The 25,915-nt window shown below is 48.9% G+C and overlaps 1 protein-coding gene across 12 annotated transcripts in view; it reads right to left on the bottom strand.

Moving 5' to 3' along the window:
* Window positions 1-25,915, bottom strand: part of PDZK1 (PDZ domain containing 1) — a 54,089-nt gene that overhangs the window by 7,716 nt on the left and 20,458 nt on the right. For 2 of the 12 annotated variants that reach the window (XM_070076638.2, NM_001082151.2), the window contains 5 exon segments: window positions 11,205-11,416; window positions 8,942-9,191; window positions 6,919-7,055; window positions 4,591-4,786; window positions 1,645-1,841 (listed from right to left, as the gene is read on the bottom strand). In XM_070076638.2, the coding sequence (XP_069932739.1) occupies window positions 1,645-1,841; window positions 4,591-4,786; window positions 6,919-7,055; window positions 8,942-9,191; window positions 11,205-11,414 (990 nt within the window). In that variant the 5' untranslated portion in view covers window positions 11,415-11,416. 12 annotated transcript variants of the gene reach the window in all.

Here is a 25,915-nt window from a genome sequence, read left to right as displayed (position 1 = left end):
ACCACTTGCAACATTGGCACCCCACATCGGAGCGTCAGTTCGAGTCCTTCCCACTCCACTTGTGCTTATGAGCCTGGAAATTCAGCAGGTGACCCAAGTACTTGAACCCCTGCCATCCATGTGGGAGACCCAGTTGGAGTCTCAGACTTCTGGCTTTACCTGGCCCAGACCTGACTGTTGCAGTCATTGAACCAGTGGATGAAAGGAATCTTTCTCTTTCTCACGCACGCATGCGTCCCCTTTCTCTGTCACTCTGCCTTTCAAATAAAATCTTTCAAAAAAGTTGCTAAGAGGAAGTAAAAATAGTTTGAGTCAACTTGGTCTTGAGGAATCTTTTTGTTCCTTTCTTTTGCAAAGGATTTATAGCCTGTTTAATAATTCTCTCTAGTCTCTTCAGAGATTGATGGAATTTACCGATCTGCAGTTTAAAATCTAATTATTCTCTACTTTAGGAAGTTAAGGCTATGTTTATTCCCAAGTTCCTATTATTTAAAAAAAAAAAAGAAGAAGAAGAGGTTTATTTGAAAGAGTTACACAGAGAGAGGGATAGAGATAGAGAAAAAAAATCTATCCACTGGTTCACTCCCCAGATGGCTGCTGAGCCAGGCTGAAGCCTGGAGCTTCTTTCTGGTCTCCCATGTGGACTCAGGGGCCTAAACATTTGATTCATCATCTGCTGCTTTCCCAGGCCATCGGCAGGAAGCTGGATTGGAAGAGGAGCAGCCAGGACACAAACTGGTGCCCATATGGGATGCTGGCGCCACAGGCAGTGGCTTAACCTGCTGTGCCATAGCACTAGCCCTTTAAGTTCCTGTTCTCCATAGATTTTTCTCAGATCACCAAGAGTAACTTTGGCAGTTATATTCACAGATTAATAAATCTTTTTAAAAATGATTTTGAAAGAATCTATTTATTTGAAAGGCAGTGTTACATAAAGATACACAGAGATCTTCCATCCACTGATTTATTCCCTAAATGGCCACAATGGCAAGGACTGGGCCAGGCTGAAGCTGGGAGCTAGGAGTTTCTTCCAGGTCTCCCATGTGAGTGCCGGGGCCCCAGCAGTTGGACCATCTGCTGCTGCTTTCCCAAACATGTTAGCAGGAAGCTGGATTGAAAGTGGAGCATCCAGGACTCAAACCAATACCCATATGGAATCCCAGTGTCACAAACAACGGCTTAACCCACTATGCCACAACACCCCCCCAAAAATGTTTGAGAGCTCCCACCCACTAGTTCACACCCTAGATGTGAGAAAGGGCTACAGTTAGGAATGGGGTCCAGGTTTCCCACATGGCTGGCCAGAACCCAAACACGGAGGACACCACCACTGTCTCCAGGTCTGCAGCAGCAGGAGTCTAGAGCCGCAGTTGGTGATCATACCCAGGCACTGATACTGGACACAGGCACTTAACTGCTAGAACACCTGCTCTTTCAAAATCTTAAGTCTAAACACTTAAAATCCATCTACCACTCACTTGGCATTCTCTCTCCAGTACCAATTTGAGCTTCAATTCCGCCTTAAGGATTGTTATACCCCTTCCAATGTAAGGTACAAGTTAGGAATTCATCATCCCAGAGTTTGAGCGTATGAGTGGGCCCAGTCCTACTGCGTGAACATGGGATGGGGCCTGAATTACTTACCAGTCTATACATGCTGTCCGCCTCTTTGTCCACCACCAACAGTGAAGTCTGATCTCCACCCTTTTTAATCAGCTCCACCACACCGTCATGATCAAGGGCTTCCACAGACTTGCCGTTGACAGCAATTACCAGGTCATTGTTCTTCAAGCCAGCCGCCTCTGCTGGACTTCCAGAATCTATGTCCTTGATGATTTGGCCTACCCTCCCCCATACAAAAAAATAGATTATCAGAAAGTTTTTGCCCCTAAACAAACAGATTTCTGCTAGAGTCCAAGGCCCTGATGAAGTAGATGTAAAACACATGCAGAGGGCAACTGCTGCCCCTTCTTCCTGCAAGCAGCTCCATTTCCTGCTCAGAACTCCCTCCAGGAGCACACCCAGCCAAACAGTGAGAATGTCATCTTGTCCCTAGAAGTACCTGACATTCAGTCTTGACTAAATAGCAGTAAGTATCAGGGGTCACCAGATTCCCCAGAAGTCAGTTGGCAAACTTGTAGCCACATGAGGAGTCTCCAAAACTTTCATGAAAAGCACCTGCTATCAAAAAGTATGGATAGGGCTGGTGCTGTGGCGTAGCGGGCAAGGCCACCATCTGCAGTGCCAGCATCCCATACGGGCGCCAGCTGGAATCTCAGTTGTTCCACTTCCGATCCAGCTCTCTGCTGTAGCCTGGGAAAGCAGTGGAGGATGGCCCACTCAGGTCCTTGAGCCCCTGTATCCATGCGGGAGACCTGGAGGAGGCTCCTGGCTTCGGATCAGCGCAGCTCCAGCCGTTGCGGCCAGATGGGGAGTGAACCAGCAGATGGGAGACACCTCTCTCTCTCTCTCCTTGTGTAACTGACTTTCAAATAAATCTTTAAAAAATAAAGTATGGATTTCAAAAACTTTTGCAGCACAATAAACTAATTCTGCCTTTCTAACTTTATGATGTACCCTTTTAAGTCTTATAAAAACTGAGCTGTAAAAAGGGGGGTAAGGACAGTTATAATGAGCTGAAACCAAGGGACATGAAAATAGAAAGCAATAAATATAGAAACTGAGGGGGAAACAGGCAGGGGGAGCAAAGAATGCAGAACAGAACCAAAGACTTCAGACTCTAGGAAACCCGTGCTGGCGTATTAAGAGCAGTCAACTGTTCAACTCTGAATGTGTTTCGTGAGCACCCTGCGTGGATGCGTCTTTAGCCGACTTCAGCTATCTTTATCAATGCTACCATACTTCTTAGACTTTCTTGTCCTTCACACTATATTAACAAGCTCCAGCCTCACTTTCCCAGCTGGTGGCTATCTCCAAAAAGACACCTCATCAATCCCTCTGATGTAATGTCTTCAAATGAAAAGCCACCTCTGCCCTCTCCCTGGCCACCTGTTAGCGGAACACCATCTCCCTGGAGCACCCACACTTGGCACCCACCGCCTGTAACTGGTCAGCTGCCATGTCCATCAGTGCTACCCTGATACTCGGTATGTCTCTCCCCTAGTGCCCTTCCCTCCAGCCTGAAGGCAGTTGGTGTTAGTTCCTGTGTAGAATCCCACCTGTCTTGCTTCTTACCACCCAGTTCTTCCCAGCACAGATCTGCCTCCAGATCCCTTGGAGGCCATGTCCGACCATGCATTCCCAGAGCAATAGAATGAGCATGGGCTTTGCAAATAACCCATCCCAACTGGATCCCACAGCAACTGGACATCACATAATCATCACATCTCTCCCCAAGCCCTCCATTTCAACGATTCTTGCAGACGTGTTCATAGTAATCGAGAGGTTGGAAACCCTCAAGTCACTGAAGCTCCTTTTTTTTTTTCCTTCCCTCTCACACTGTTCAAAACTTTTAACTCCTTACCAACTCAGGAGCCAATTCCCAACTCCTCAACCTGACATTGAGGCACCAAAGTTCCCTCCATCAGCTTTCTCCAACCTCCCTTTCTAACTCGGACCACTGCACAACACATCAGAGGCCAAACACCTGGCCCTGTGTATCCCCGCTTGGCTCACTCCTACCTTCCTGGAATGTCCTTGCTTGTCCTGGCTCCATCTGCTTTGCCAAATTGATCCAGACTACAAAAGCACAAGTTCAAGTGTGACCTCAACCATGCAGCCTTCCAGTACCTTACTGGTAGGAAAAGTCTGCTCCAACCTCAGCTCCCTCGGTACTTTATCTGCCCCCCCCCCATGAAGGTACTTATCTGTCTTCAGTTATGGACATACGTGTCTTATCTCCTGTACTAAATAGTAGGCCCCTTGACTGAAGAATTTTTGCTTTATTCACTTCTAAGACCTTGAGTGTGTTTTTATATAATATGAACAAAATTAATATCTGATGAATTGATATAAAGCATAGATAGAAAAAAACTTCTAGCTGAATACCAGCTCATATGGTCTGACCTGCAGTCTATTACATATTTGCCTTCCCAGAAAGGGTCTTGGTTCTTTTGTTTTTAGTTACAAGGAAGCAGAAAGACTACTTTCCGGCCATGTTTGAGTCCCAGACCCTGACCCGCACTTCTGTCGCAGATCCAGGGGCGTGCTGGGGCTAGCACACTCACACCAGCTCACAGGAGCCAGTATCGGGCAACACCTCAATTCTGTGTTCAGTGACAGCATGTTGGTAGCTTGAAATCAGACGCAGCGAGAGGGGAGTATTTACAACACGAAAGTCAATAAGCATCACACATCAGGACTTTCCCCCAGAAAGTCAATTTACCAGCACGCTTACCCCCATTTCCCAAATTCTGCCTTAGCACCCACCTATGGACATTTTGAGAGGCCCAAAGTCAGGCCCCACTATGTGATGGAGAAACCAAGCCAGCTGTGCTTCCTAGTTTCTTGCTAGGCCCCGTCATGTATCTGGAAGGGAGCTGGGGGCCTAGCAGATCGCTGCGGTCAGGTTGGGATGAAGAACTAGTTGGTTACACTGCCAAGTTTGGGGCTCCTCTTCTAGCGCCTTACCTCTCTGTTCTGGGCCTGCCTTCAGATAGAAACCATAGCCACTGCTTCCCTTCTTCATCTCCACAATGCGGGGCTGGTGGGGCAGCAGCTTCAAACTGGCCGCTTCTCTCCTGAACTCTATCTTCTGCTCGCTGTGCCGTTTCTCAGTTTCTTTGTCTACCAGAAGGAACATGATACGGTTTCCCGACTTCTTCACCTGCAACCACACACACAGACGAGGGACAACATTAGCCCCCAAGGATGATGCTGGGGAACAAGAGAATTGCCATGGAGACGCACTCAACAGAAACATGAAATCAAGTCTTGCATTTAAGCTGTTCAAGACTATTTCTTGGGGCTGGCGCTGTGGCGTAGTGGGTAAAGCCGCTGCCTGAAGTGCCCGCATCTCGTATGGGCACCAGTTCTAGTCTCGGCTGCTTCTGATCCAGCTCTCTGCTCTGGCCTGGGAAAGCAGTAGAAGATGACCCAAGTCCTTGGGCTGCTGCACCCGCACGGGAGACCCAGAAGAAGCTCCTGGCTTCAGATTGGCGCAGCTCCGCCCATCGCTGCCAATCGGGGAGTGAACCAGTAGATGGAAGAACTGTCTCTGTGCCTCTGCCTAACTACCTTTCAAATAAATAAATCACTTAAAAAAAATTTTAAAAAAAGACTATTTCCTACCCTTTAGCTGGTTTGTATCTACCTCTACTCCTATAGTTGTTTCTCCCTTTGTTGAGTGTGCCCTCACCCACACAGATGCTGCCTGAAACCTGGCAAACCAGAAAACCCAGAAAGGTGCATAAACAAAGCCTGGAACAGGAGTTTGGGAAAAGAAAGATCATTCTACCAAGAGAAGAGGTTGATTCATTTTTAAGGCTCCATATGATACCCCCCACAAAACCAAGTGTTTTCCACGTGTCATGGGACCAGGCTGGGACATTCGATTTGGAGTGAGGCCTGTCCAGCATCTTCCATCTGTAGCTCCACGTGGTAGCCCCTCCACGTGGCAGCCCCTCCTTGTCTGTGGTTTCACGACCCATGATCAACCATGGCCTGAAAATGCTAAGTATTGAAATTCCAGAAATAAACTACTCATAAGGGTTTGTTTGTTTTTTGTTGTTGTTGTTGTTGTTTTAGTAAGCACTATCCTCTCTTTTAACTTTTCATTTAATTTGAAAGGGAGGCAGAGCGAGAGCTTCCATCAACCACTTCACACCCTCTCCAAATGCCCGCAACATCCAGGGCTGGCCCAGGCTAAAGCCAGGAGTCGGGACTCAATCCAGGTCTTCCGCGTGGGTGGCAGGGACCCAGCTACTTGACCCACCATCTGCTGCCTCCCAGGGTATACATTTACGGGAGGCTGGAATCAGAAGCAGAACTGGGATTCAAATCCAGGTCTCCCAATATAGGACGTGGACTTCGCAAGCAGAGACTTAACTAACCACAGTGTCCAACACCCACCTCAATGCATAAGTTTTAAGTGACATGCATTCTGCATAACATAATGAAATCTTATGCCATCCCACTCCATCCTGCCTGGGACATGAATCATCCCTTTGTCCTGCAAACCCACGCTGTGGGACTACCCACTCAACCACCACTTGGTAGCCACCTCATTTATTAAATCAGTTCTCATAGCATCAAAGTACTTGTGTTCAAGGAACCCTTCTTTTACTTAATGGTCCCAAAGCCCAAAACATTTTATTATAGTACATTGTTATAGTTGTTCTAATGGCCTCTGATTTTATTAATAAATTCAGTGTTGAGATGATACTAAAATGTTTTACTAGGAACTAGAAGGTAACCAGCATGGTGAATACAGCTACTCCCCATTATCAGAGGTGAATGTGTTCCCCAAAGTATCCCACAGATGCCTGAAATCCCAATAGTACAGAAACCTATATATATAGTTTTCTTCATATACATCCATACATACCTGTGGTGATAAAGTTTAATTCATAAGTTATACATAGTACGAGATAAACACATATTACAAGTAGGCAATTATATAAAAGTTATTTAAAACATTCTGGAATTTTCCATTCAATGTTTTCAGACCACAATCGACCACAGGTAACTGAAATGAGGGAAAGCAAAACTACAGATAAAGTGGGACTACTGCCTCAGTAAGATCCACAAGATAAAGATAGGCCTCTTGATGTGAAACTAGCAAAGGGTTTATTTCAAAACACCATATTAACATGGCTACGACACTAGTGAGTATATTCACACAGTAGGGCAACCCCACTGGCCCACAAGTTTAGCTGGCCCCTACCAACCCTGTCTTTCCATCCCTTCCAGTGAGGGTAGAATCAAAGGAAGGTAAGAGAAGTCCCCCGTGGGGCCCACCTTTTCAACCACCTCCTCGTGACTGGCATCTTCTACATTCTCTCCGTTCACTTCAATCAAGTGGTCATCAGCCAGGATGCCAGCCTTCATAGCCACGCTTTGAGGGATGATATCAGTCATGTACACGCCCTTTTTACCTGGAGGAGAAGAGGATGAATTCCATTGCAGAGAAAACTCGAAGTCCCAATAATGTGAAAACAGAACTTCTCATCTTAGAGCTAACAAACAGCCCTTGGCTTGTGATCTAGAGTCACAGCTGTAGCTCCTAGGGCAAAGCTTGACACAGCCATTACCCATGGGTATCCGTTGATCAGAACAGAATTTCTGAGCCCAGCTAGATGCAAAGAAGGAATCCCTGATATCATTGGCCTCTTGAACCTGAAAGCACCAAACCACGCCCATGCTGGATCCTGCTGTCATTCTTTGCCTTTGTAGACTTATAAAGGCTCCATTCCCTCATCTTTGGCGCCATCACTGACCACATACCAGCGGAGTCGATAAAACTCGCTAATGCAAGGACAGAGGGATGGAAGGGGAGAAAAGCATGCATTTAGGTGGTGCGATTTGAGTGCTAGAAGTGCTTGCCAGTTCTTCCAAGATGCTCCTATTTCAGCTAGACGAGAAGTAGCCTCATAACACAAATCAGTTGTAAGAAATAATAACTTGAGGGGCCAGCGCTGTGGCACAGCAGGTTAACGTCCTGGCCTGAAGCGCCAGCATCCCATATGGGTGCCGGTTCGAGACCTCGCTGCTCCACTTTCTGTCCAGCTCTCTGCTGTGGCCTGGGAAAGTGGTAGATGGCCCAAAGTCCTTGGGCCCTTGCACCCATATGGGAGACCTGGAAGAAGCTCCTGGTTCCTGGCTTCGGATTGGCACAGCTCCAGCCATTGCAGCCAACTGGGGAGTGAACCATCGGATGAAAGACCTCTCTCTCTCTCTCTCCTCTCTCTGTAACTTTTTTTTTTTTTTTTGATTTATTTTTACTTGAAAGAACTTGAAGTCTGCTTCCTTAACCTTTAAATTTCTTTGGCTACATTATACAATTGTCATGAAGAAAACGTTTTCTTCATAAAGCCAGGCTAAACTACACCTTCGCACCAGAGCCAGATGAGAACACAAATGCTTCTTTTTCACCATTCTATCGATCGTGGACTTCTACGAAATGCCAGGCTTCCCTTGGCCACCTACATCACTGTGTTTAATGACCAATGGACTAGAGAAACGCCTCCCAGCTAGTTTACATCTCTTTCAAACAATTCAAAAATTTCCTGCTGCTTTCCTCCTTTATCCCTTAGTGAATTACGGTAAGTCACTAGTGCCTCTCCAGTGCTACAAGGAAGGCGGACACAGGCACTGTAGAAGATGGAACCCATCAGCCAATGCGGCTCCTCTGCCTGCAGCCCACGTCCCAGGTCTGTCTGCGCTTCTGAAGTTGCAGACATAGGCCCTAAAATACATCTGGACAGCCAGGCTCTCCCAGCACGACACAGCTCTCAGCTAGAGGTCGGGGTACACCTCAGGGCAGGCGGGACGGGGCCACACTGAGGACTCTAAATGTCACCAAAGGGTGCAGATTTTTTTGCCATCTCCTTAGCAACTTACAACAGCATCACATACATCAATGGATGCTCACGAATTTGTTGAATGAGTGAGTGACCATCCGGACACTCAGAGATGAAAAGTACGGTTCCCACTCAAAAGTTCTGTTATGAAGAACCCCTTGCTTCTCATCTCCCATCGTCCCCTGCACCTTCACCCTAAGGAAGCAAGAAAAGAATGACAAAGACCTCTGGCCTCGAAGGGTCAGCCTAAAGGACACTAGGAGAGAGGCGTGCCCAGTGTCCCTCTCCCCAACCCCACCCATCCCCTGTGCAATTGTACAGGTAAGAGGGGGCAGGTAGAAAGGGAGAGACATGACGGTCCTACGAGGCTTTACAGCAGCTGAAAATTAGTCACTAACCAGAGCAACGTGTCCCTGCTGGAAGGCCGTGCACCGCTCCCCCCCCCCCCTCCCAGGGCTCACCTTGGACGGTTTTCAGGGAGAAGCCGTAGCTGTTCCCCTGCTTCTCCAGGTAGCAGAGTCGCGGCTGCGTCCAGGTCTCCACTCCTCCATTCATCACAGGGGCCACGTTCTCGTCACGCAAATCCGCCTCCTGCCGACTCTGACCCAACTCTTTCAAATCTACCTGTTTTTTCACAGCTTTCTCATAGGAATTCCCATCCAGAACTAGTAAAGTCACTGCATTGCCACTCTTTCTCACCAGATCCACCACCTAGGAGAAAGAAAAAAGATGATATTGTAAGTAATAATTCCTCTCTCAGCTGCTCCCCATCTGGCCCTGGAGATTCTGACTGCTAGCCTCTGACGCCCAGTAGTAGCAGACAGTGTCCCCGTCACCCTCCCTCCCTGGGCGAAGATTAGGTTGGGCCCCTGGCCCTTTTGGGATCTGGAATGTAGAGTAACTCCCACTAGGACTGCTTCCTTCGAGAGAGGAGTGCTGCCCCAAGTGTGTGGTGACAGCATGGTGCGTGACCAGCACCCGCCTAGATTATATTAGCAAGGTCCCTGTACTTAGTTTTCTCACCTGTGTTGAGATGAGAAATTAACAAGGTGATGCCTGACATAAAATTGCCTAGTGGGGCTGGCGCTGTGGCATAGCAGGCAAAGCCACCACCGCCTGCAGTGTTGGCATCCTGTATGGGTGCCGGTTCAAACCCCGGCTGCTTTACTTCCAATCCAGCTCTCTGCTATGGCCTGGGAAAGCAGTGGAAGATGGCCCAAGTCCTTGGGCCCCTGCACCGGTGTGGGAGACCTGGAAGAAGCTCCTGGATTCTGGATTTGGATTGGCCCAGCTCTGGCTGTTGTGGCCTTCTGGGGAGTGAGCCAGCAGATGGAAGACCTCTCCTCTCTGTAACTTTTTTTTTTTTTTTTTTAAGATTTATTTGAAAAAGATGATACTACAGAACTACAGAGCATCACTCAGATGATTTTGAACAGGATGGGAAAACTAGAGTGAGATAATGACTGAGAAGCAGCGGCAAGACAGAGTTCGCTTTTGAGACCCTTGAAGACCATGGCTGTGGGTCAGACTGTCATTTAGAAAGACCACACCGTGAATGGTCATGACTATGAAGTGAGGCTGAGGTGGTGGGGGTCATGGTGGCCGTGGGATGCTTACAACGGGCATGGTAATGATGGAACCAATTCTGGAGGCAGTGGAAGCTACGATGATTTTGGCAATTATGACGATCCACCTTCAAATATTGGAGCCATGAAGGGAGGAAACCTGGAGGTAGCAGCTCTGGCCCCTGAGCTGGTGGTGGACGATATTTTGCCAAACCACAAAATCAAGGTTACTCTGGCGGTTCTAGTAAGAGCAGCGGGTAGAGCAGTGGCAGAAGGTTTTAATAACTGCCAGGAAACAAAGCTTAACAGGAAAGGAGAGCCAGAGAAGTGACAGGGAAGCTACAGGATGCAGCAGGTTTGTGAATCCAACCGCGTACAGTGGTGGCAAGGCCCAGCTGCTACAAAGAAGACAATGCCCACGTGTATGGGCAAAAAAAACTCAAGGACTATATTTGTGACTAACCGTATAACAGGTTAGTTTCTGCTCTGTGGAAAGTGTAAAGCATCCCAACAAAGGGTTTTAATTAGTTTATTTGCACCCTAGTTCTTGATTGCCAAATGCAATATCATGGTAAATCACTAGTAATAGTCTGATCATGATGCTGGCTAAATGCATCTTTTCCAAAAAAAGTTTCCAAGCACAGTTTCTGGCACGTAGTGTACACGCAGTGCATGTTAGATCTGACACTATTAAAATCTAAGAATAGGGGCTGGTGCTGGAGCATAGCATCCCATATGAGCACTGCTTTGTGTCCTGGCTGCTCCCCCTTCTGCTCTACCTCCCTGCTGATGGCCTGAGAAAACCAGCAAAAGATGGTCCAAGTGCTCGGGCCGCTTCCACTCACATGGGAGACCCAGATGAAGCTCCTGGCCATTCCCCCCTCCCCCTCCCTCACTTTAACCCTTTCAAATATATAAATCTTTTTAAAACCATCTAAGAATATTTTTATAGTTTTTATATAATTGTAGGGATTGCTTATCAGCCTTTTGGTTAAGATCAAGTATATAATTGTAGGGAACTTGATTTTCCAATATAAAATATAATAAATCCTCGTCCTCGACAGCCAGAACTGAGCTCTGCTGACCCCCAAAATCACCACCAGTAGAGCAGATGTGGAAGCTAACAGGGCCCTGAAAGCACTGCCCCCGTCTCGCTCACCTGCATATGCTCTTCCTTGTCCACGAAGACCCCGTTGATCCTGAGAACGCGGTCTCCATCCTGCAGGCCGGCCTTCTCCGCAGGGCTGCCCTTCTCAATCACCCGGACCAAGTGGCCCTCTGTGTCTTTCTCGATTCGCAGGAAGAAGCCATAGTTTTGCCCTTCTTCCTTGGACAGTTTGCATTCTCGGGGGTTGAAGGTGGAGGCCATTTCTGTGAAGAAAAGCAAACGGACTAATCCGTGGGAAAGAAAATATAATTAGAGTGAGAACCTTGTCCTCTATCTGTAATGCTATTCTTCCAATCACACCAAGTCTAGACTGTTTGTATTGCAACACTGGAGTATGAACCGCCTTCCGGGACTTGCTCAGGATTTCCAAACCTATCTCCCCAAGGATGACCTTTTTATTTGAGCTCCAGATCCAAATTCTCAACTTGTTCCTGGACGCAGATGACTCAATTTCAGGATCTCCAATAGAATTCATCTTTGTCCCCTAACCCAAAGAAATCAAGTCCAAATACAGGACCCAACAAGGTCAAGAAAATCTTGGAAGAGTCTATCAAGCTCATGGCATGGCAGATAAACATGCAGACAAGACAGACCCACATTTTGCCTCTCATAATCAAGGAGAACATAATTACATTTTTACAATATCATGAGGAATGTTATGCTGTAGAAAAACAGAGTGAGAAGGAAGAACCTAAAATGGGTCTCGGGAACAGGGACAGGGGAATTAAGAACGGCTTCCTGGAGGAATGATTTTTCCAAGAACTGAAGGATCGGTAGCAGTCGGCATATTGGCAGAACGATGAAGACCAGAAACAATTTAAATAGGAGGTGGGCAACGAACCAATAAATCCAGGCCTCATGGCCGGCCTGATAAGTTGGAGAGGCAACGGAAAAGGTGGTCTTACAGCGCCCTGAAGTGTCTGTCCGGAGCCAAGTAGGGTGCCCAACAGAGAAAGGCGTCCGTGGCCAGGCCAGGGCTCTTGGTCTGGACGCAGCCTTTGTCTCCATCCATCCCGCCCCCTCCTCTTGCAGGGCCCTGAGCCCTGGGCAGGCAGGCCCAGTGTGAAAGCCAGCAGCTGGGGCCTTGGTACCCAGTTATTAAGGGGAAAGCTCCTGCCAGTTCTCCCAACCCCTGCTGCCTTCAAGGGATTTTGTTGTTGTTCTTGTTTTTTCCATAGAATACTGCAGCCAGAACAAGAGACTGGTCGGAGGGCAGAGGCCCCAGCGCAAGGCTGCAGTCTGCACTTGACACTGGCTGCAGGGTGAGACCTCACGTTCCTTCTTCACAGTCGCCTGTCAATCAGACAACGACCCATCTGTGCCTTCCCCCTACAGGCAGGGGTGGAGAATGGATAGCACAGGGCTCCAGCCTCCCCCCACCCCACCCCCCCAGGAGCCAGGCCCTGGTGATTAGAGATAACCATCTCTGACCTTTGTGCCCACGGAGACATCCAGTTCCAAGCAGCCAGAGGCCTCCCACTGCTCCGTGACTCAGCCAGCCCACGTGGTCCCAGCAGTCTGGCAGCCCGACTGTCACAAAGGAGGAGGTAGCCAAGCGAACAGGAGAAATTGACTCCCCATCGAGGAAGAGGAAAGCAAAGCTGTGTCCCCCTGTGGTCATCACCCAGGGCAGCTGGGCAGCCCTGCCACACCAAAGACACAAGCAGCCACTGGGAAGAGCCACGGCAGGAGACGGCGGGAAGTGCAGGGCATGGCCAGTCACGCAGGCACCTGTTCACGGCCCCTCCTGACTCCCCACTCGTCACCCAGCCTGACGTGGGCATCACTTCAACTTTCAACCTGAATCCACACCAGTGTTCAAGCTCACCTCTATATCCCTGGCGGCTCTCAGTTTCGCAGGACAGGAAAGCCACGAAGGAAAATCAAGAAAGCCTTCTGAAACCACGGGAGAGTTACTAGAAACCCTCGGCCAAATCCCACCACACTCAAAACATGTCCTTAAAATCAGAAAGAAGGCCACTAGGCAGAGCTGTCTGCAACCAACCTGTGCCTGCCTGCCTGAGGCACCTGCTACACACCCTCTGGTGTCAGCCAAGGATGGGGAGCGAGAGCACCTCCCCGGCAGGATGAGTCCTGCGTTTGGGAGAGAGGAAGGGGCAAAGTTTTCCTGGGGCTCACTGAAGACTCCGAAGCCCAACGTGCAAGGAAACACAAGTCAGCATCTCTGGGCAAAAAAGCAAAATCTGTTTGGCTGACATTTCAAGCAGGCAGACACTAACCACGGAGACCTGCACCCAGGCTCTGAAGCCTCAGACATTCAAGGTCAGTTTCTTTGCACACTTGTACTTGAATCTAGAGAATGAGAGCTGGGTCAGACCAGCAGAAATAGGGAGACACTTCCATCCTGGAAGGCCAAGTGCTACCTTCTGAGCCCCAGCTGCCTCCCGCCCCCATCTATGCCTTCCCCACAGTTCAGCTGCCAATGGATCAATGCTGATGTCCATCACTTGGTGGGTGCCCAGGCCAAACCAGTGAGATGTGTAGGACCCTTGGCCTCAGCAACGGAGAAATGCTGGCTGGAGCTCCGAGCGCCTGGGCTTCCTGGGACCCCTGGAACCCTGACACCATTGATTTCTCCCGCCATCTTATAGAATGATGATCCACCTGGGACTCAAGAGGCTGCACTGCGTGTGTGGACCACATGCTGACCCCTGAATCAGGGCTGGAGTCAGTTACCTTAGCAAGGTTTTCACTGCTGCACGACGAGGGGGGCTGGGACTGCAGAGCACAGGGCCTTCCCACGTCAGGATCCTGCTTCTGTTTCTCCAGCCCCCACCCACCTGCTGCACCTGCAGAAAACCAGGGCTCAAACCACTCAGGTGGACAGACTAGTGACTACCTGTGGATCTGACTACTGCACCAGCACCAGCCACCACGACGTGTCAAGCCTGCAGATTTTAGCCCCCACTTCAAATAGTCCAAATAAGGGAGGAGAAATGAAAGAAAGCTATAACCATTGCTGAACTCTGGGGGAAAACAGTCAATACTTGGCAACAAAGTCGCTTATGCGTGGGAAAGAGAACAAAGCACTTGCCGGCAGACAGGAGAGGACCAGGGGAGAGTGCCAGAGACTTTTCTCAAGCTTATTTAATCATGTTAATCATACTCAGACCCCACTTTCTTCCAAAAGGCTTAGATTGTTGCTACCAGGAAACTGAATAATATACCCATGATCAAAAGAGAAAGCAGGTGCATTCAAAGGGTTAGGCAGGCTGGATAATGACCATGGAGGAGGGTAGGTGGCACCCTGGATGTGGCCAGAGTACACAGAGCTGAAGCCACTGGACTATTTTCCAGAGTAGAGAAATCACTGTGGGCTCCAGGGGACTTCTTCCAAGCCCAAAGCAGCCCATAGTTTCTCAGCCCCTAGCAAACACCAGCACAGTTTGTCTCATGATCCTCAGTCGACCTTCAACTCCTCCGCCTGGGGGCTGGGAGCTGTTCCTGAGGACATCACGACACAGCCAAGTCAGCCAAGATTGCAGGAAGCCCATTGCCCCCTGTTTGTATGCCAGGCGGCAAGTTGCAAGACTTTTCTCAACAGGGCTAACTGGGGAAAAAAGAGGAAGACCCCAACTCAACTGATTCCATTATCTTCAGGCCTTGTAGCAAAACACACCTGCCCAAGGCCATGAAGATAACTTATCTATGGAACTGTCTACTAAACACTATCATGGAAGGGTGGGTGGGCATTTGGCAGAACAGTGAAGATACCACTTGGGGTCCCCACATCCCATTTTGGGGTGTCAAGGTTCAAGTTCTAGTTCCAACCCGATTCTAGCTTCTCGCTAATGTGACTCTGGGAGGGAGCAGGTGATGACCCAGGTAGTTAGGTTCCTGCCTCCCACACGGAGGACCCAGACGGAGCTCTGGGCTCCTGGCTTTGACCTGGCCCAGCTGCAGCTGTTGCAGGCATTGGGAAGTGAAGTAGCAGATGGGAGCTTGCTCACTTGCTGTCTCTCTCTGCCTTTCAGATAAGAATTCTTAACTTCAAGAAGAATTATCATGGACATGAAGACTCATAAGCCCAACAAAATAAGGAAAAATGGGTATGGGGATTTTAAAGTCACTTGTCAAAACCCTGGGATGTGTCTACCTTTGAAAGATCAGTGGGAATCTGAAAAGAACACAAAACATTTCCCAAACACAAAAGTGAACAAGGAATTCCTTGAAGTATTTCCTGCTCAAAAGCAGTGCTATTCATCCAACTCCTATGAGCCTCCCGTATTATTTCGAAAAGGAATGTTGAGGCAGCTGAAGACAAAAACAAAACAAAAACAAAAAATGACCAGGGAAAAGTAAGTTCTACTCCTAAGAAAAATAAATGGCAACTTGTTGAGAAGCGATGTAAGCAAGAATTGCAGGCTCTTCCTTCATCTCTGAGCCCAGAGGCACCAGCTGGCTTCCTCCGAGTGATTGGCTATACGTGGTTGCAACAGTGCAGAGCTAAAGACCACCTGGTGATGCTGGTGATAATAAACCACACCACTGTTTGCACATGCTCTCAGGTGTGGCCCATTATCTTTCAATGCCCACAATCACAAGTTTGATTCTCAATCCTAGTTGGCTCTCAGAAGATAAATCCAAGTAGGTGCTTGAGCCCCACCTTGGATCTACTGATGTAGAATCTCTGGGCTTGAAAAAAAATCTCACACACACACACACGCCCCCATTTACTCCTCCTCTCTCCCTTCAACCTTGGGATAACTCCCTCCTAGGTCACAGAGGGATGTTAAGGTTGAATGGACTATTAACTGTCACCTTGACAAACTTGAGAAGCCAAGGTGGCAGCCTGAATAGGAGGCCCTTGGACTCTATGCAGTCTTAAGCGCTCAGCTCTGTCCATAATCAGTGCCCCAGTCAATTATATTAGGGGCAATCTAAAGTCTGTGCTTGATGCCTCTCTCCCTAAGTTTTAGTTCCGAGTCAGACAGATGTAGAATCAAGTAGATGAAAACCTTTTAACAGTTCTCATAGGCTCTTCATGCTCAGACGTAATTCAGAGGGACTCCCAAGTGTGATGACACTTAAGCTGAGACCATTCCTCTTGTCCTCTCCCCCACCCTTCATAGGTGGGGTCCCAAGCTCCACTCAAGCCCGAGGCTCCACCGGTCGTCTTGTGAACCCCAAGTAAGACTGGTGATTGCCAGCACCACTTCAGCCTCTTGCTCCCCACCCACCTCTTCCCTCCCCACAATTAGCATGCTGGAACAGGTGAATTTGTGCAGGATCAAGAAAGTTTTCCACTAAGACACAACTACCCTCACCTGATTTCAATGGTTCATGCCAGATGTTCCCCTCATACTCCTATGCAAAACAATATTAAATGGTAGTTAGGATACAGAAAAATACCACCCCTATTCTCAAGGGACTTTATAGTTGGATCAGGTTAAGGACAAGCCTTAGTACAAAGCTAATCACCAGTATGAGACTATAAATGCTATACTACCTAAAGCATCAGACAGATTAAGGAAAGATTCACCAAATAGGTAGGGTTTGCTTTGAGGCTTGACAAAATGGGTGGGACTTCCACAGGCACAGAATAGGGAACAACCATGTCCAACACAGACAACGGTGTGGACATTAAGGCACGGGTAGAAGGTTCTTGGGCATGGTGCATGGTCAAGGTGTTAGAAGAGTTGCAGATTTGTCTCCTCCGTGTGGTACCAAAATGTTAGAAAATTAAGTGCAGAATAAAAAGGAGGCAGTGTATGAATTTACAGCCAGACAGAATTTATTCAGAAATAAGTTCGTAGAGGTGGGTGACCAACTGCCCATGTGCACATTGACAGAACACGTGGCAGAAGGCCCCAAACCCTAGAGGCTGGGTCTTTTTGTATTTTAGGAGGACTAGGGATGGGGGTGAGGGCAGGGGGCAGCAGGCAAAGGTGAGTTCCTGGAACTGGAGCAACTGGTTTTTCAGGTGGCTGTGGGGGGTGGGGTTTGAGGGCAAGAGGGTGTGAGACCCAACTGAGCTTCAAGGGCAAGGAATACATTCCAATGCTTATCTATCTTTTGGGCAATGAGCAAGAATGGCTGAGGCTATGTCCTTGTTCTATCACAAGGGAGAACTGAAAACCCAGTGGTTGAAGGATAGCCAGAAGATAAACTGTGCTGACAGACTAGAAAAGCCTAGACTACCAGCCCAGAGTATCTAGGCTTAGTTAGGTAGACACTGGGCACCACTCAAGGATTTTTTATTTATTTTTTATTTATTTTTTTTTTTTTTAAGATTGAGACAGAAAGATCTTCCATCTGCTATTTCACTGTCCAAATAGCCACTCCAGCTAGGGAACCTGACCCAGCATGGTAACCATGAAAACAGAACACAGGTGACAGAGGGGGAGGAACCAGAGAGGACTAGGTGACAGAGTATTAACTCTGACCCTGTTCCGTCAGATTTCTCCACGCAGAGGTGTCAAAGTGAACAGGTGCACCAGCACAGATGTCCAAGACACGTATTTCCATTGCCCTTGACCAGCGTCCAGGAGCGGCAGGCTCCTGCTCCCCTCCCGAGCGGCTGTCTACTGCCTTCCACACAGCTTTCCTGTGGTGGTTTCACCGTCACAAGGAAGGGTTCCCTGTAGCACAGAGCAGAACGTGCACAGTGAACACAGCTGTACTTTTGGCTCCTCCTAGCCTGGAGTTGCAATACCCTAATTCTTCAGCAACCTCCTTACTCTGCGTGCTTCTCTGTAACGTGCAATTGTAAAGCTGCAACGTCGTGACCTCAGCCCAGTGTTGTCTGCTAACCAACACTGATACCTTCCCCTACTTTAAACCCTGACCTTTCCTCTGTTACAGACTGAGTTGTGCCCTCTTGGCCACCACCCACTAAATCCATACACTGAAGTCCTAATTTCCAATGGATGATCAGAGAAGGGTACATTAAAGAGGCAATTAAGGGGGTGGGGGGACAGTGCTGTAGCACAGCAGGTTGGGCCATTGTCTGCAGTGCCAGCATCCCATACAGGTGCTGGTTCAAGTCCCAACTGCTCCATTGCTGATCCAGCTCCCTGCTAATTCACCTGGGAAAACAGCAGAGGATGGCCCAACCCTTTGGGCCTCTGCCACCCACGTGGGAGACCTGGACAAAGCTCCTGGCTTTGGCCTGACCTGGCCCAGCCCTTGCCATTACGGGCATTTCAGGAGTGAGCCAACAGATGAAAGATTTCTCTTAAATAAATATTTAAAAAAAAAAAAAAGAGGCAGTTAAGGTTAAATAAGCTCTTAAGGGTAGAGACCTCATCCAAGAGGACTAGTATCCTTGTAAACAGGAAGAGACCCCAGGGACAGACTCACGCAGAGGAACCACACCTGCTGACCCCTTGATCTTGGGCTTCCAGCCTCTGGAACTGTGAAAAAAGAAATGTCTGAGGAGGCCAGCGCTGCGGCTCAATAGGCTAATCCTCCGCCTGCGGCGCCAGCACCCTGGGTTCTAGTCCCTGTCGGGGCTCCGGATTCTGTCCCGGGTGCCCCTCTTCCAGGCCAGCTCTCTGCTGTGGCCAGGGAGTGCAGTGGAGAATGGCCCAAGTCCTTGGGCCCTGCACCCCATGGGAGACCAGGAGAAGCACCTGGCTCCTGGCTTCGGATCAGCGCGGTGCACCGGCTGCAGCGCGCCCGCCGCAGCGGCCATTGGAGGGTGAACCAATGGTAAAGGAAGACCTTTCTCTGTCTCTCTCACTATCCACTCTGTCAAAGAAAGAAAGAAAGAAACGTCTGAGGTTTAAGCCTCCCAGTCTGTGTTACACAGCCCTAGCACCTTCTGAATAACGCTTCCTACCGAGGCTGAGTGCTGCCCAAGGAAGCCAAGTTCATGTCCAGATGACTTGCAGAAAGCAATGTCCTGAAAGTACAGTGTAGTCATGAGGAATGAGAAAGCAACATTAACTGATGGTGGGTATAAGTCAGAGGACATGGCTGACATTACATGCAGTTCAAGAGATGTTGGACGAGAGTCCAGGTTTAGGACCAAGATAAAACTCCAGGTGACACCAAAAACAAGGTGACAAGAAGCTGAAGAGAAATGAGCAGAAATCAGAAAGCCAAGAATTACAGTGTCTGAGGCCAGCATTGTGGCTTAGTAGCCTATGCCTCCAGCTGTGGCACCGGCATCCCCTATGGGCACTGGTTGGAGTCCCAGCAGCTCTTCTTCTGATCCAGCTCTCTGCTATGGCCTGAGAAAGCAGTAGAAGATGGCCCAAGTGGTTGGGCCCCTGCACCCACGTGGGAGACCCGGAAGAAGCTCCTGGCTTCAGATCAGCCCTGCTCCGGCTGTTGTGGCCATTTGGGGAGTGAACCAGCAGACAGAAGATCTTTGTCTCTCCCTCCAACTCTCTCAAATAACTAAATCTTTTTAAAAATTAATTATAGTGTCATCAAAACTTTAAAAATTTCAAGATAGTCAGCAATGACGAATGACAACAAGAAGTAAGAAGTAGAGAAAATGCCACTAACTTTAGAAAGGAGTGAGAGGCAGGGGCATGGTAATGCCAGAAGCAGCAAGTACAGACACATCGCGGAACAGATGTGGGAGCGCCGGGACGCAGCCCGAGCAGAGTGGGGTTGATGAAGCCTTTTATTTTTAGCATTAAGGAAGCCATGGGGGGGGGGGGGTGCTGACATCTCATCCAGAGATTAAGATCCTTGTTTTCCACATCACAGTAAGGGTTCAATTCGCAGCTCCAGCCCTGACTCTGGCCTCTGGCTGATGCAGACCCTGGCAGGCAGACGTGATAACTCAGAGTTGGGTTCCTGCCACCCACGCGGGAGCCCTGGATTGAGTTCTCAGCTCCAGGCTTCAGCTGCAGCCCAGCCCCAGACATTGCAGCTATGGGGGGTAGCATGAACCAGTGGATAAGAGATTCCTAGTCATCCATTCTCTTAACTCTAGTTACATTTTAAAAAGAAAACTTTGTAGATCAGGGGTGATATGGAGGAGACTGGGTCACCACCATGTTGGGGGGGGGGGGGTCCCTTCTCTTCCAGGCCACGAGGGAAAGTGTGGGGGTGTGGGTTAAAGGAGAAATAAAGTCACTTACCACAGCTTCAGTATCTCCTGTGAAGCCGCTGACAACAATCAGGACCTCTGAGAATGCGGAACGAGAGCTCCAAATGCGCCCTGGGGTGAGGCCGGCCAGTGTCAGCCGGGCGGGGGAGGGGGGATCCCAGGGTGAGGGGCTTGGACGCCTGCGCACCAGATCTTCCGGCCTCTCAGGAGGATCTGAGATCTAGGTTTACAAAGAGGTCCCCATTTTTGAAAACTGACACTTCTTTCAATTATTTCAGAAACTCCATGTAAACCAAAACAGAATGGAGCCTCTGGGGTTGGCAGTTTGTAACCACTGGCAAAAAGGGTTTCCAACAGCAGCAGAGTTGCTCCCCACCCCCACCCCCCCGCCCCATCCCCCCACCCCCATCTCTCTCGCTCACACACACACAGGGACTTCAAAAGCTCATAGAAATGAAATTTTAAAATGAACTTATTTTGGCCTAAAAAAGTCTGAAATCCAGACATATGAGGAGTCTTCAAGGAGTGCGTGGAACACACATATTACAAAAAAAACTACACCTGGATTTCCAAATTCTGCTGCACCAAAACAGATCTCATTTCCAAAAACTTTTGAAGTACTCTCTCATGTGTTTGTGTGTGTATAATTAATTTATAGCAGACCAATCAGCATGGTCTCTCATGGCTTTTTTTTTTCCCTCACCATAATATGTGACAGAACCTCAGTTTTTCAAATTCGAGAAGGAGAGGGGAGAGAATGAGATGGTGAAAGAACGGGAAAGAACACCCTCCCATCTGCTGGTTCACTCTGCAGACACCCCAGCAGCTGGGGCTGGCCCAGGCCAAAGGCAGGAGCCAGGAGCCCACCCAGAGCTCCCGTGTGGGTGGCAGGGATCAGACTTGACCCATCATGTTACCTTCCTGGGTGTTCATCAGTAAGAAGCTGAAATCAGGACTTGAACCCAGGTACTCCAACGTAAAACGCAGGCATCCCTACTAAGCCAAACACCTTCCCTAGAATGAGTATATTTTCACCAAAAAAATTAAGATTTGCTTATTTATTTACATGAAAGGCAGAGTTGGGGCTGGCGCTGTGGCACAGCAGGTTAACTCCCTGGCCTGAAGTGCCGCCATCCCATGTGGGTACCACTTCTAGTACCGGCTGCTCCTCTTCCGATCCAGCTCTCTGCTATCACCTGGGAAAGCAGTAGAAGATGGCCCAAGTCCTTGGGCCCCTGCACCCACATGAGAGACCTGGAAGAAGCTCCTGGCTCCTAGCTTCGGATTGGCGCAGCGCTGGCTGGGGAGTGAACCACCGGATGGAAGACCTCTCTGTCTCTACCTCTCTAACTTTTTCAAATAAACAAAATAAATCTTTAAAAAAAAAAGAAAGGCAGAGTAACAGAGACTAATAAGAGAGATCATCATCTGTCCACTGGTTCACTCTCCAAATGGCCACAGCAGTCAGGGTTAGACCAAGCTGAAGCCAGGAACTCCAGGAAGGTCTCCTACATGGGCACAGGGGCCCTAGCATTTAGGCCATCACGCACTGCCTCTCAGCATGCATTAGCAGGAAGCTTGATCAGAAGGTGAGGAACCAGGACTTGACCCGGTGCTCTGATAGGGGATACACTCATCCCAAACAGTAGCTTCACCTGCTGAGCCACAGTACCTGCCCCGTAAAAAAATTTTAAAGTCCATGGTCTTTTTATAATGTGCATGTTACATGAAATGTTTGAATTCTCCTCATACAACAAGAATAGAGTGGTAACTTTTCTCCTATATTGGGGTTTGGTGTGCTTAAAAAACAGGAAGTGAGGATTTCCAGATTTATAATGAGCCCAGGGCTGGAATTTCAGACTACGGGGCCCACATACATTTGCAGAAAAGAGAAGCCAGGAGGATAGGCCTGGGAAGAGGAGACATTTCAGGAACAGCTTCAGCAGGATGAGTGACGGAAGGAAAGCAGCAGCCACTGAGGAAGCAGTTGCAAAAGTTAAGGGATATGGGAAAATCAACTTTTAAGAAAATCCTCAGAGGGGCCAGCACTGTGGCGCAGTGGGTTAACACCCTGGCCTGAAGCACCGGCATCCCATTTGGGCGCTGGTTCTAGTCCCAGCTGCTCCTCTTCCTATCCAGCTCTCTGCTATGGCCTGGGAAAGCAGTGGAAGATGGCCTAACTCCTTGGACCCCTGCACCCATGTGGGAGACCCAGAAGAAGCTCCTGGCTCCTGGCTTCGGATAGGTGCAGCTCCAGCCGTTGTGGCCAACTGGGGAGTGAACCAGCGGATGGAAGACCTCCGTCTCTCCTCTCTGTGTAACTCTGACTTAAGTAAATAAATCTTTTAAAAAAATCCTTAAACAGTCACTCCCAGTAATGAAAGTTCGAAACAGCCGCATGAGCATGTTGCTAATGTAAAGGGAGTCTGTTTTCATTTCCATTTTCCCCAGCTTTCTACTTCAGCAAAGCGCATTAGAAAGAACAAGGTTCTAGAGCTAAACAGAGCTTCTAACCCTAGTTTCAGACTTGCTTGTTGTGAAAACATGTGTGAGCCGAAGGTGTGAAGGGGAAGTAGGTGTGGACCACTTCAGGCAGCAAACAGGAGGCTCCACCCAGGCACGGCACCTGGAGCAGAGAGGCCCACACCTTCCCTGCCCTCTCGCGGGACCCCCAGTGCAGTGGGAATCCCGTTTTCTAGGAGAAATTTCATCGGTGTTTCTCGTTTTTCTCTTTGAAGCTCACAAGAGGAGAGAATGGCACAGGGACCCTTGGGCACCTTGATTACCAGGCCTGGAGTCCTTCACTCCCTCCAGGAAACCTCTGCAAAGCTAATTTTAGCTGCTGAAGAGTCAGGGCGAAAGATTCCGCATGCAACAACTCTCAACTAATGAGCTTGGATTTCCCTGGACCCGCAAGTTTCATGTAAGTCTGAAAGCTAGAGAATTACAAAATTTAACCAAATGCTATGCATCATGGAGCTATAAGAATCCAGATAGCTTTACCAGAACTTCAGGATGAAGCTGTCCCAAGGGTCCCACCACGTGCTCACGGCAGGGAGCACGAGGAACCAAAGACACAGACCAGGCTGGAGAAAATACGGTAAGGGCAGCGTGACCTTCTCCACGGAGACCTGGCCCACACGTGGACCATGGCAGCCAGGGAGCAACTAGTGAACAGACCCCCCACCACACAGCATCCCTGAACGTCCAGAAGATTCGGGAAAGGAAGTGGGATACGCAGCATCCTTCTTGGAGCAGAAAAGCAGATGGCAGCTTGGTGGGTGGTGGTCAGCTGCAGCGGCCACCATCAGGAAAGACCAAGCCCAGTGCCACTGTCCTCCCCTAGCTCCCGATGTCCAGAACACCTGGTATTCCATAAATACGGGAATCTACAACCCATCACCTTATCTAACAGTAATTAGGAATCAGTTATGCAGGCAGTGTACAAAAATAGCAGAGCCTGTCCCACAGGGCATGCGACACCATGAAAAAACCTCAACAGTAAAAACTTCGCAAGACAGCCGGTGAGAAGCGTTTAACGCCAGCTACCGCAGCTATGAAAGGATTTGCAACCACTGAGTAAAACATGTTTCACTGAGTCATAAGGGGAAAAGGGGGCAGGATCTCTCCAGCAGCATTCAAGCTAGATGTCATTGGCCTTCCAATAACTGAACTCCATGCTCGTCTGTAAAACACTTGGAACTTCAGCAAAAGGGCAACATCCCCCGGAGTTTGACCAGGTGCCTCTGCATGGAATGCTGCTCCTCCAGCACGTGTGTGCTCCATGAAGAGAAACAGCAAGGAGCACCACACTTTGGTTAGGAAAAGACAGCTGGTGGAGACTGTGTGCTGTGAAGTCTGCAACCAGTGGCAGATTGAGAGCTCCCTATAGTCATCAGCCCTGACACGAGGGCTTCACACCCTCCGCCAGCCGTGATCTTACAGAGTCTGCCAGAAAGCCCAGGCATGCACTGTTTCTCCTAACACTATAAAAGAAGTATTACTGGGGCCGGCACTGTGGCATGGCAGGTTAAGCCACCCCTTGCAATGCCTGCATCCTAGATCAGAGCACCAGTTTGAGTCCTGGCTGCTGCACTTCTGGTCCAGCTCCCTGCTGATGCACCTGTGAAAGCAGTGCATGATGGACCACGTGCTTGGGTCCTACTCCCCAATGTGGGAGACCTGGATGAAGCTTCTGGCTTTGGCCTGGCCCCACCCTAGCTACTGCAGCCATCTGGGGAGTGAATCAGTGGATGGAAGATATCCTCCCCTTTCCCCCACCTTTCAAATAAATATTTTTAATAAAAAATGAAATCCTACTACAGGTGAGCTGGTACTGACAGATGTCTCTAGCATGGAAGATAAAGGCAATTCAACTTCATCTTTTTCCAACATGTTTTACCTAGAGCAGAGCCTGCATTTTTGATTCAGATAATACTTCAGGCCACCTGAAGTTCTACTTTGAAAAGCAAAACCAGTGGAAATTCAAACACCGAAGTATATTTAAGTATCAAAAATCCAAAGATAAGCAAAGCCCTAAAACAGGGATTTCCTATACTTCTCCATTATGATAGTCCCTGTTTGATCTTGGCCAAAGACAGATATCAAGTGTGGGAAACTAATGGCATGTATTCCATCGAGAATTATCTGAAAAGGCGCAAGTCCCAGGTCCAGTGCTTAATTTTTTCTCATTTATGATAAAAACTGGAATCTGCTTATCCCAAACTTCATTTGGCTTACTGGTACCAAGTACCCCACCCCCACCCCCACCCCCGCCACCATGAAAAACACTTCACCCTATATCACAGGACTCCGGGCGAATGGCCACGGCCTTTCCCACTTCTGTTTCTTCTCTAGACATTTTAGGAGTTTGGAGAGAGAGAGGGAGCCAACATAGTGTGGAAACAGAGGCACCCATAGGAGCTATCGACCAGGAACCTGACAACAGCCAAACCACTCTGAGGAGTGGCTGAGGCTGGGACTTCCCCCAGATTAGCATCTTGCATTACAAGACACTTGGAACTTGCTTTTCTAGCCTCTCTCTCCTTTCCTAGGTCTGGACTCCCACCTGAAGTCCTTCCCAGTCACTGCCTCCCAAAGTTCCCAACCTTGTCCCTGAAAACTGAATTCAAGGAACAGAAGCCCAGACCACTTGCTCAGCCTACCCCAGTTGCAGCTCATCTGCCTGCTCCCCAGCATGCAAACAGAGCTGTGTGCAGCCACCCACAGCCAGGCTGCCCTCTGCTCATGCCACACTCGCTGCCTGGCGGATGGTCCCCACTTCTGACTCATTCACAGATTTTAAGATTTTATTTACTTGAAAGTCAGAGTTAACAGAGAGAGGAGAGATGGGGAGGTGGGGAGGGAGGTCTTCCATCCGCTGGTTCACTCCAATTGGCCGCAACGGCCAAAGTTGTGCTGATCCGAAGCCAGGAGCTTCTTCTGGGTCTCCCACACAGGTGCAGGGGCCCAAGGACTTGGGCCATCTTCTGCTTTCCCAGGCCACAGCAGAGAGCTGGACCGGAAGAAGAGCAGCCAAGACTCGGAATGGCCAGAGCTTTAACCCACTGTGCACAGTGCCAGCCCCTCACAGTGATTCTGAGCAAACATTTTTCCAAGTGAATAAGTTTAAGGCTTACCCATTTAAAGCTTAGTTCCATTTTTAGGTTCA

Source organism: Oryctolagus cuniculus, chromosome 7, assembly GCF_051225735.1.
Source record: "Oryctolagus cuniculus isolate XC-2025 breed Fujian yellow rabbit chromosome 7, ASM5122573v1, whole genome shotgun sequence".
NCBI lineage: Eukaryota > Metazoa > Chordata > Mammalia > Lagomorpha > Leporidae > Oryctolagus > Oryctolagus cuniculus.
The sequence above is the reverse complement of the archived record's forward strand: the minus strand, read 5'-3'. Positions and strand labels throughout refer to the sequence as shown.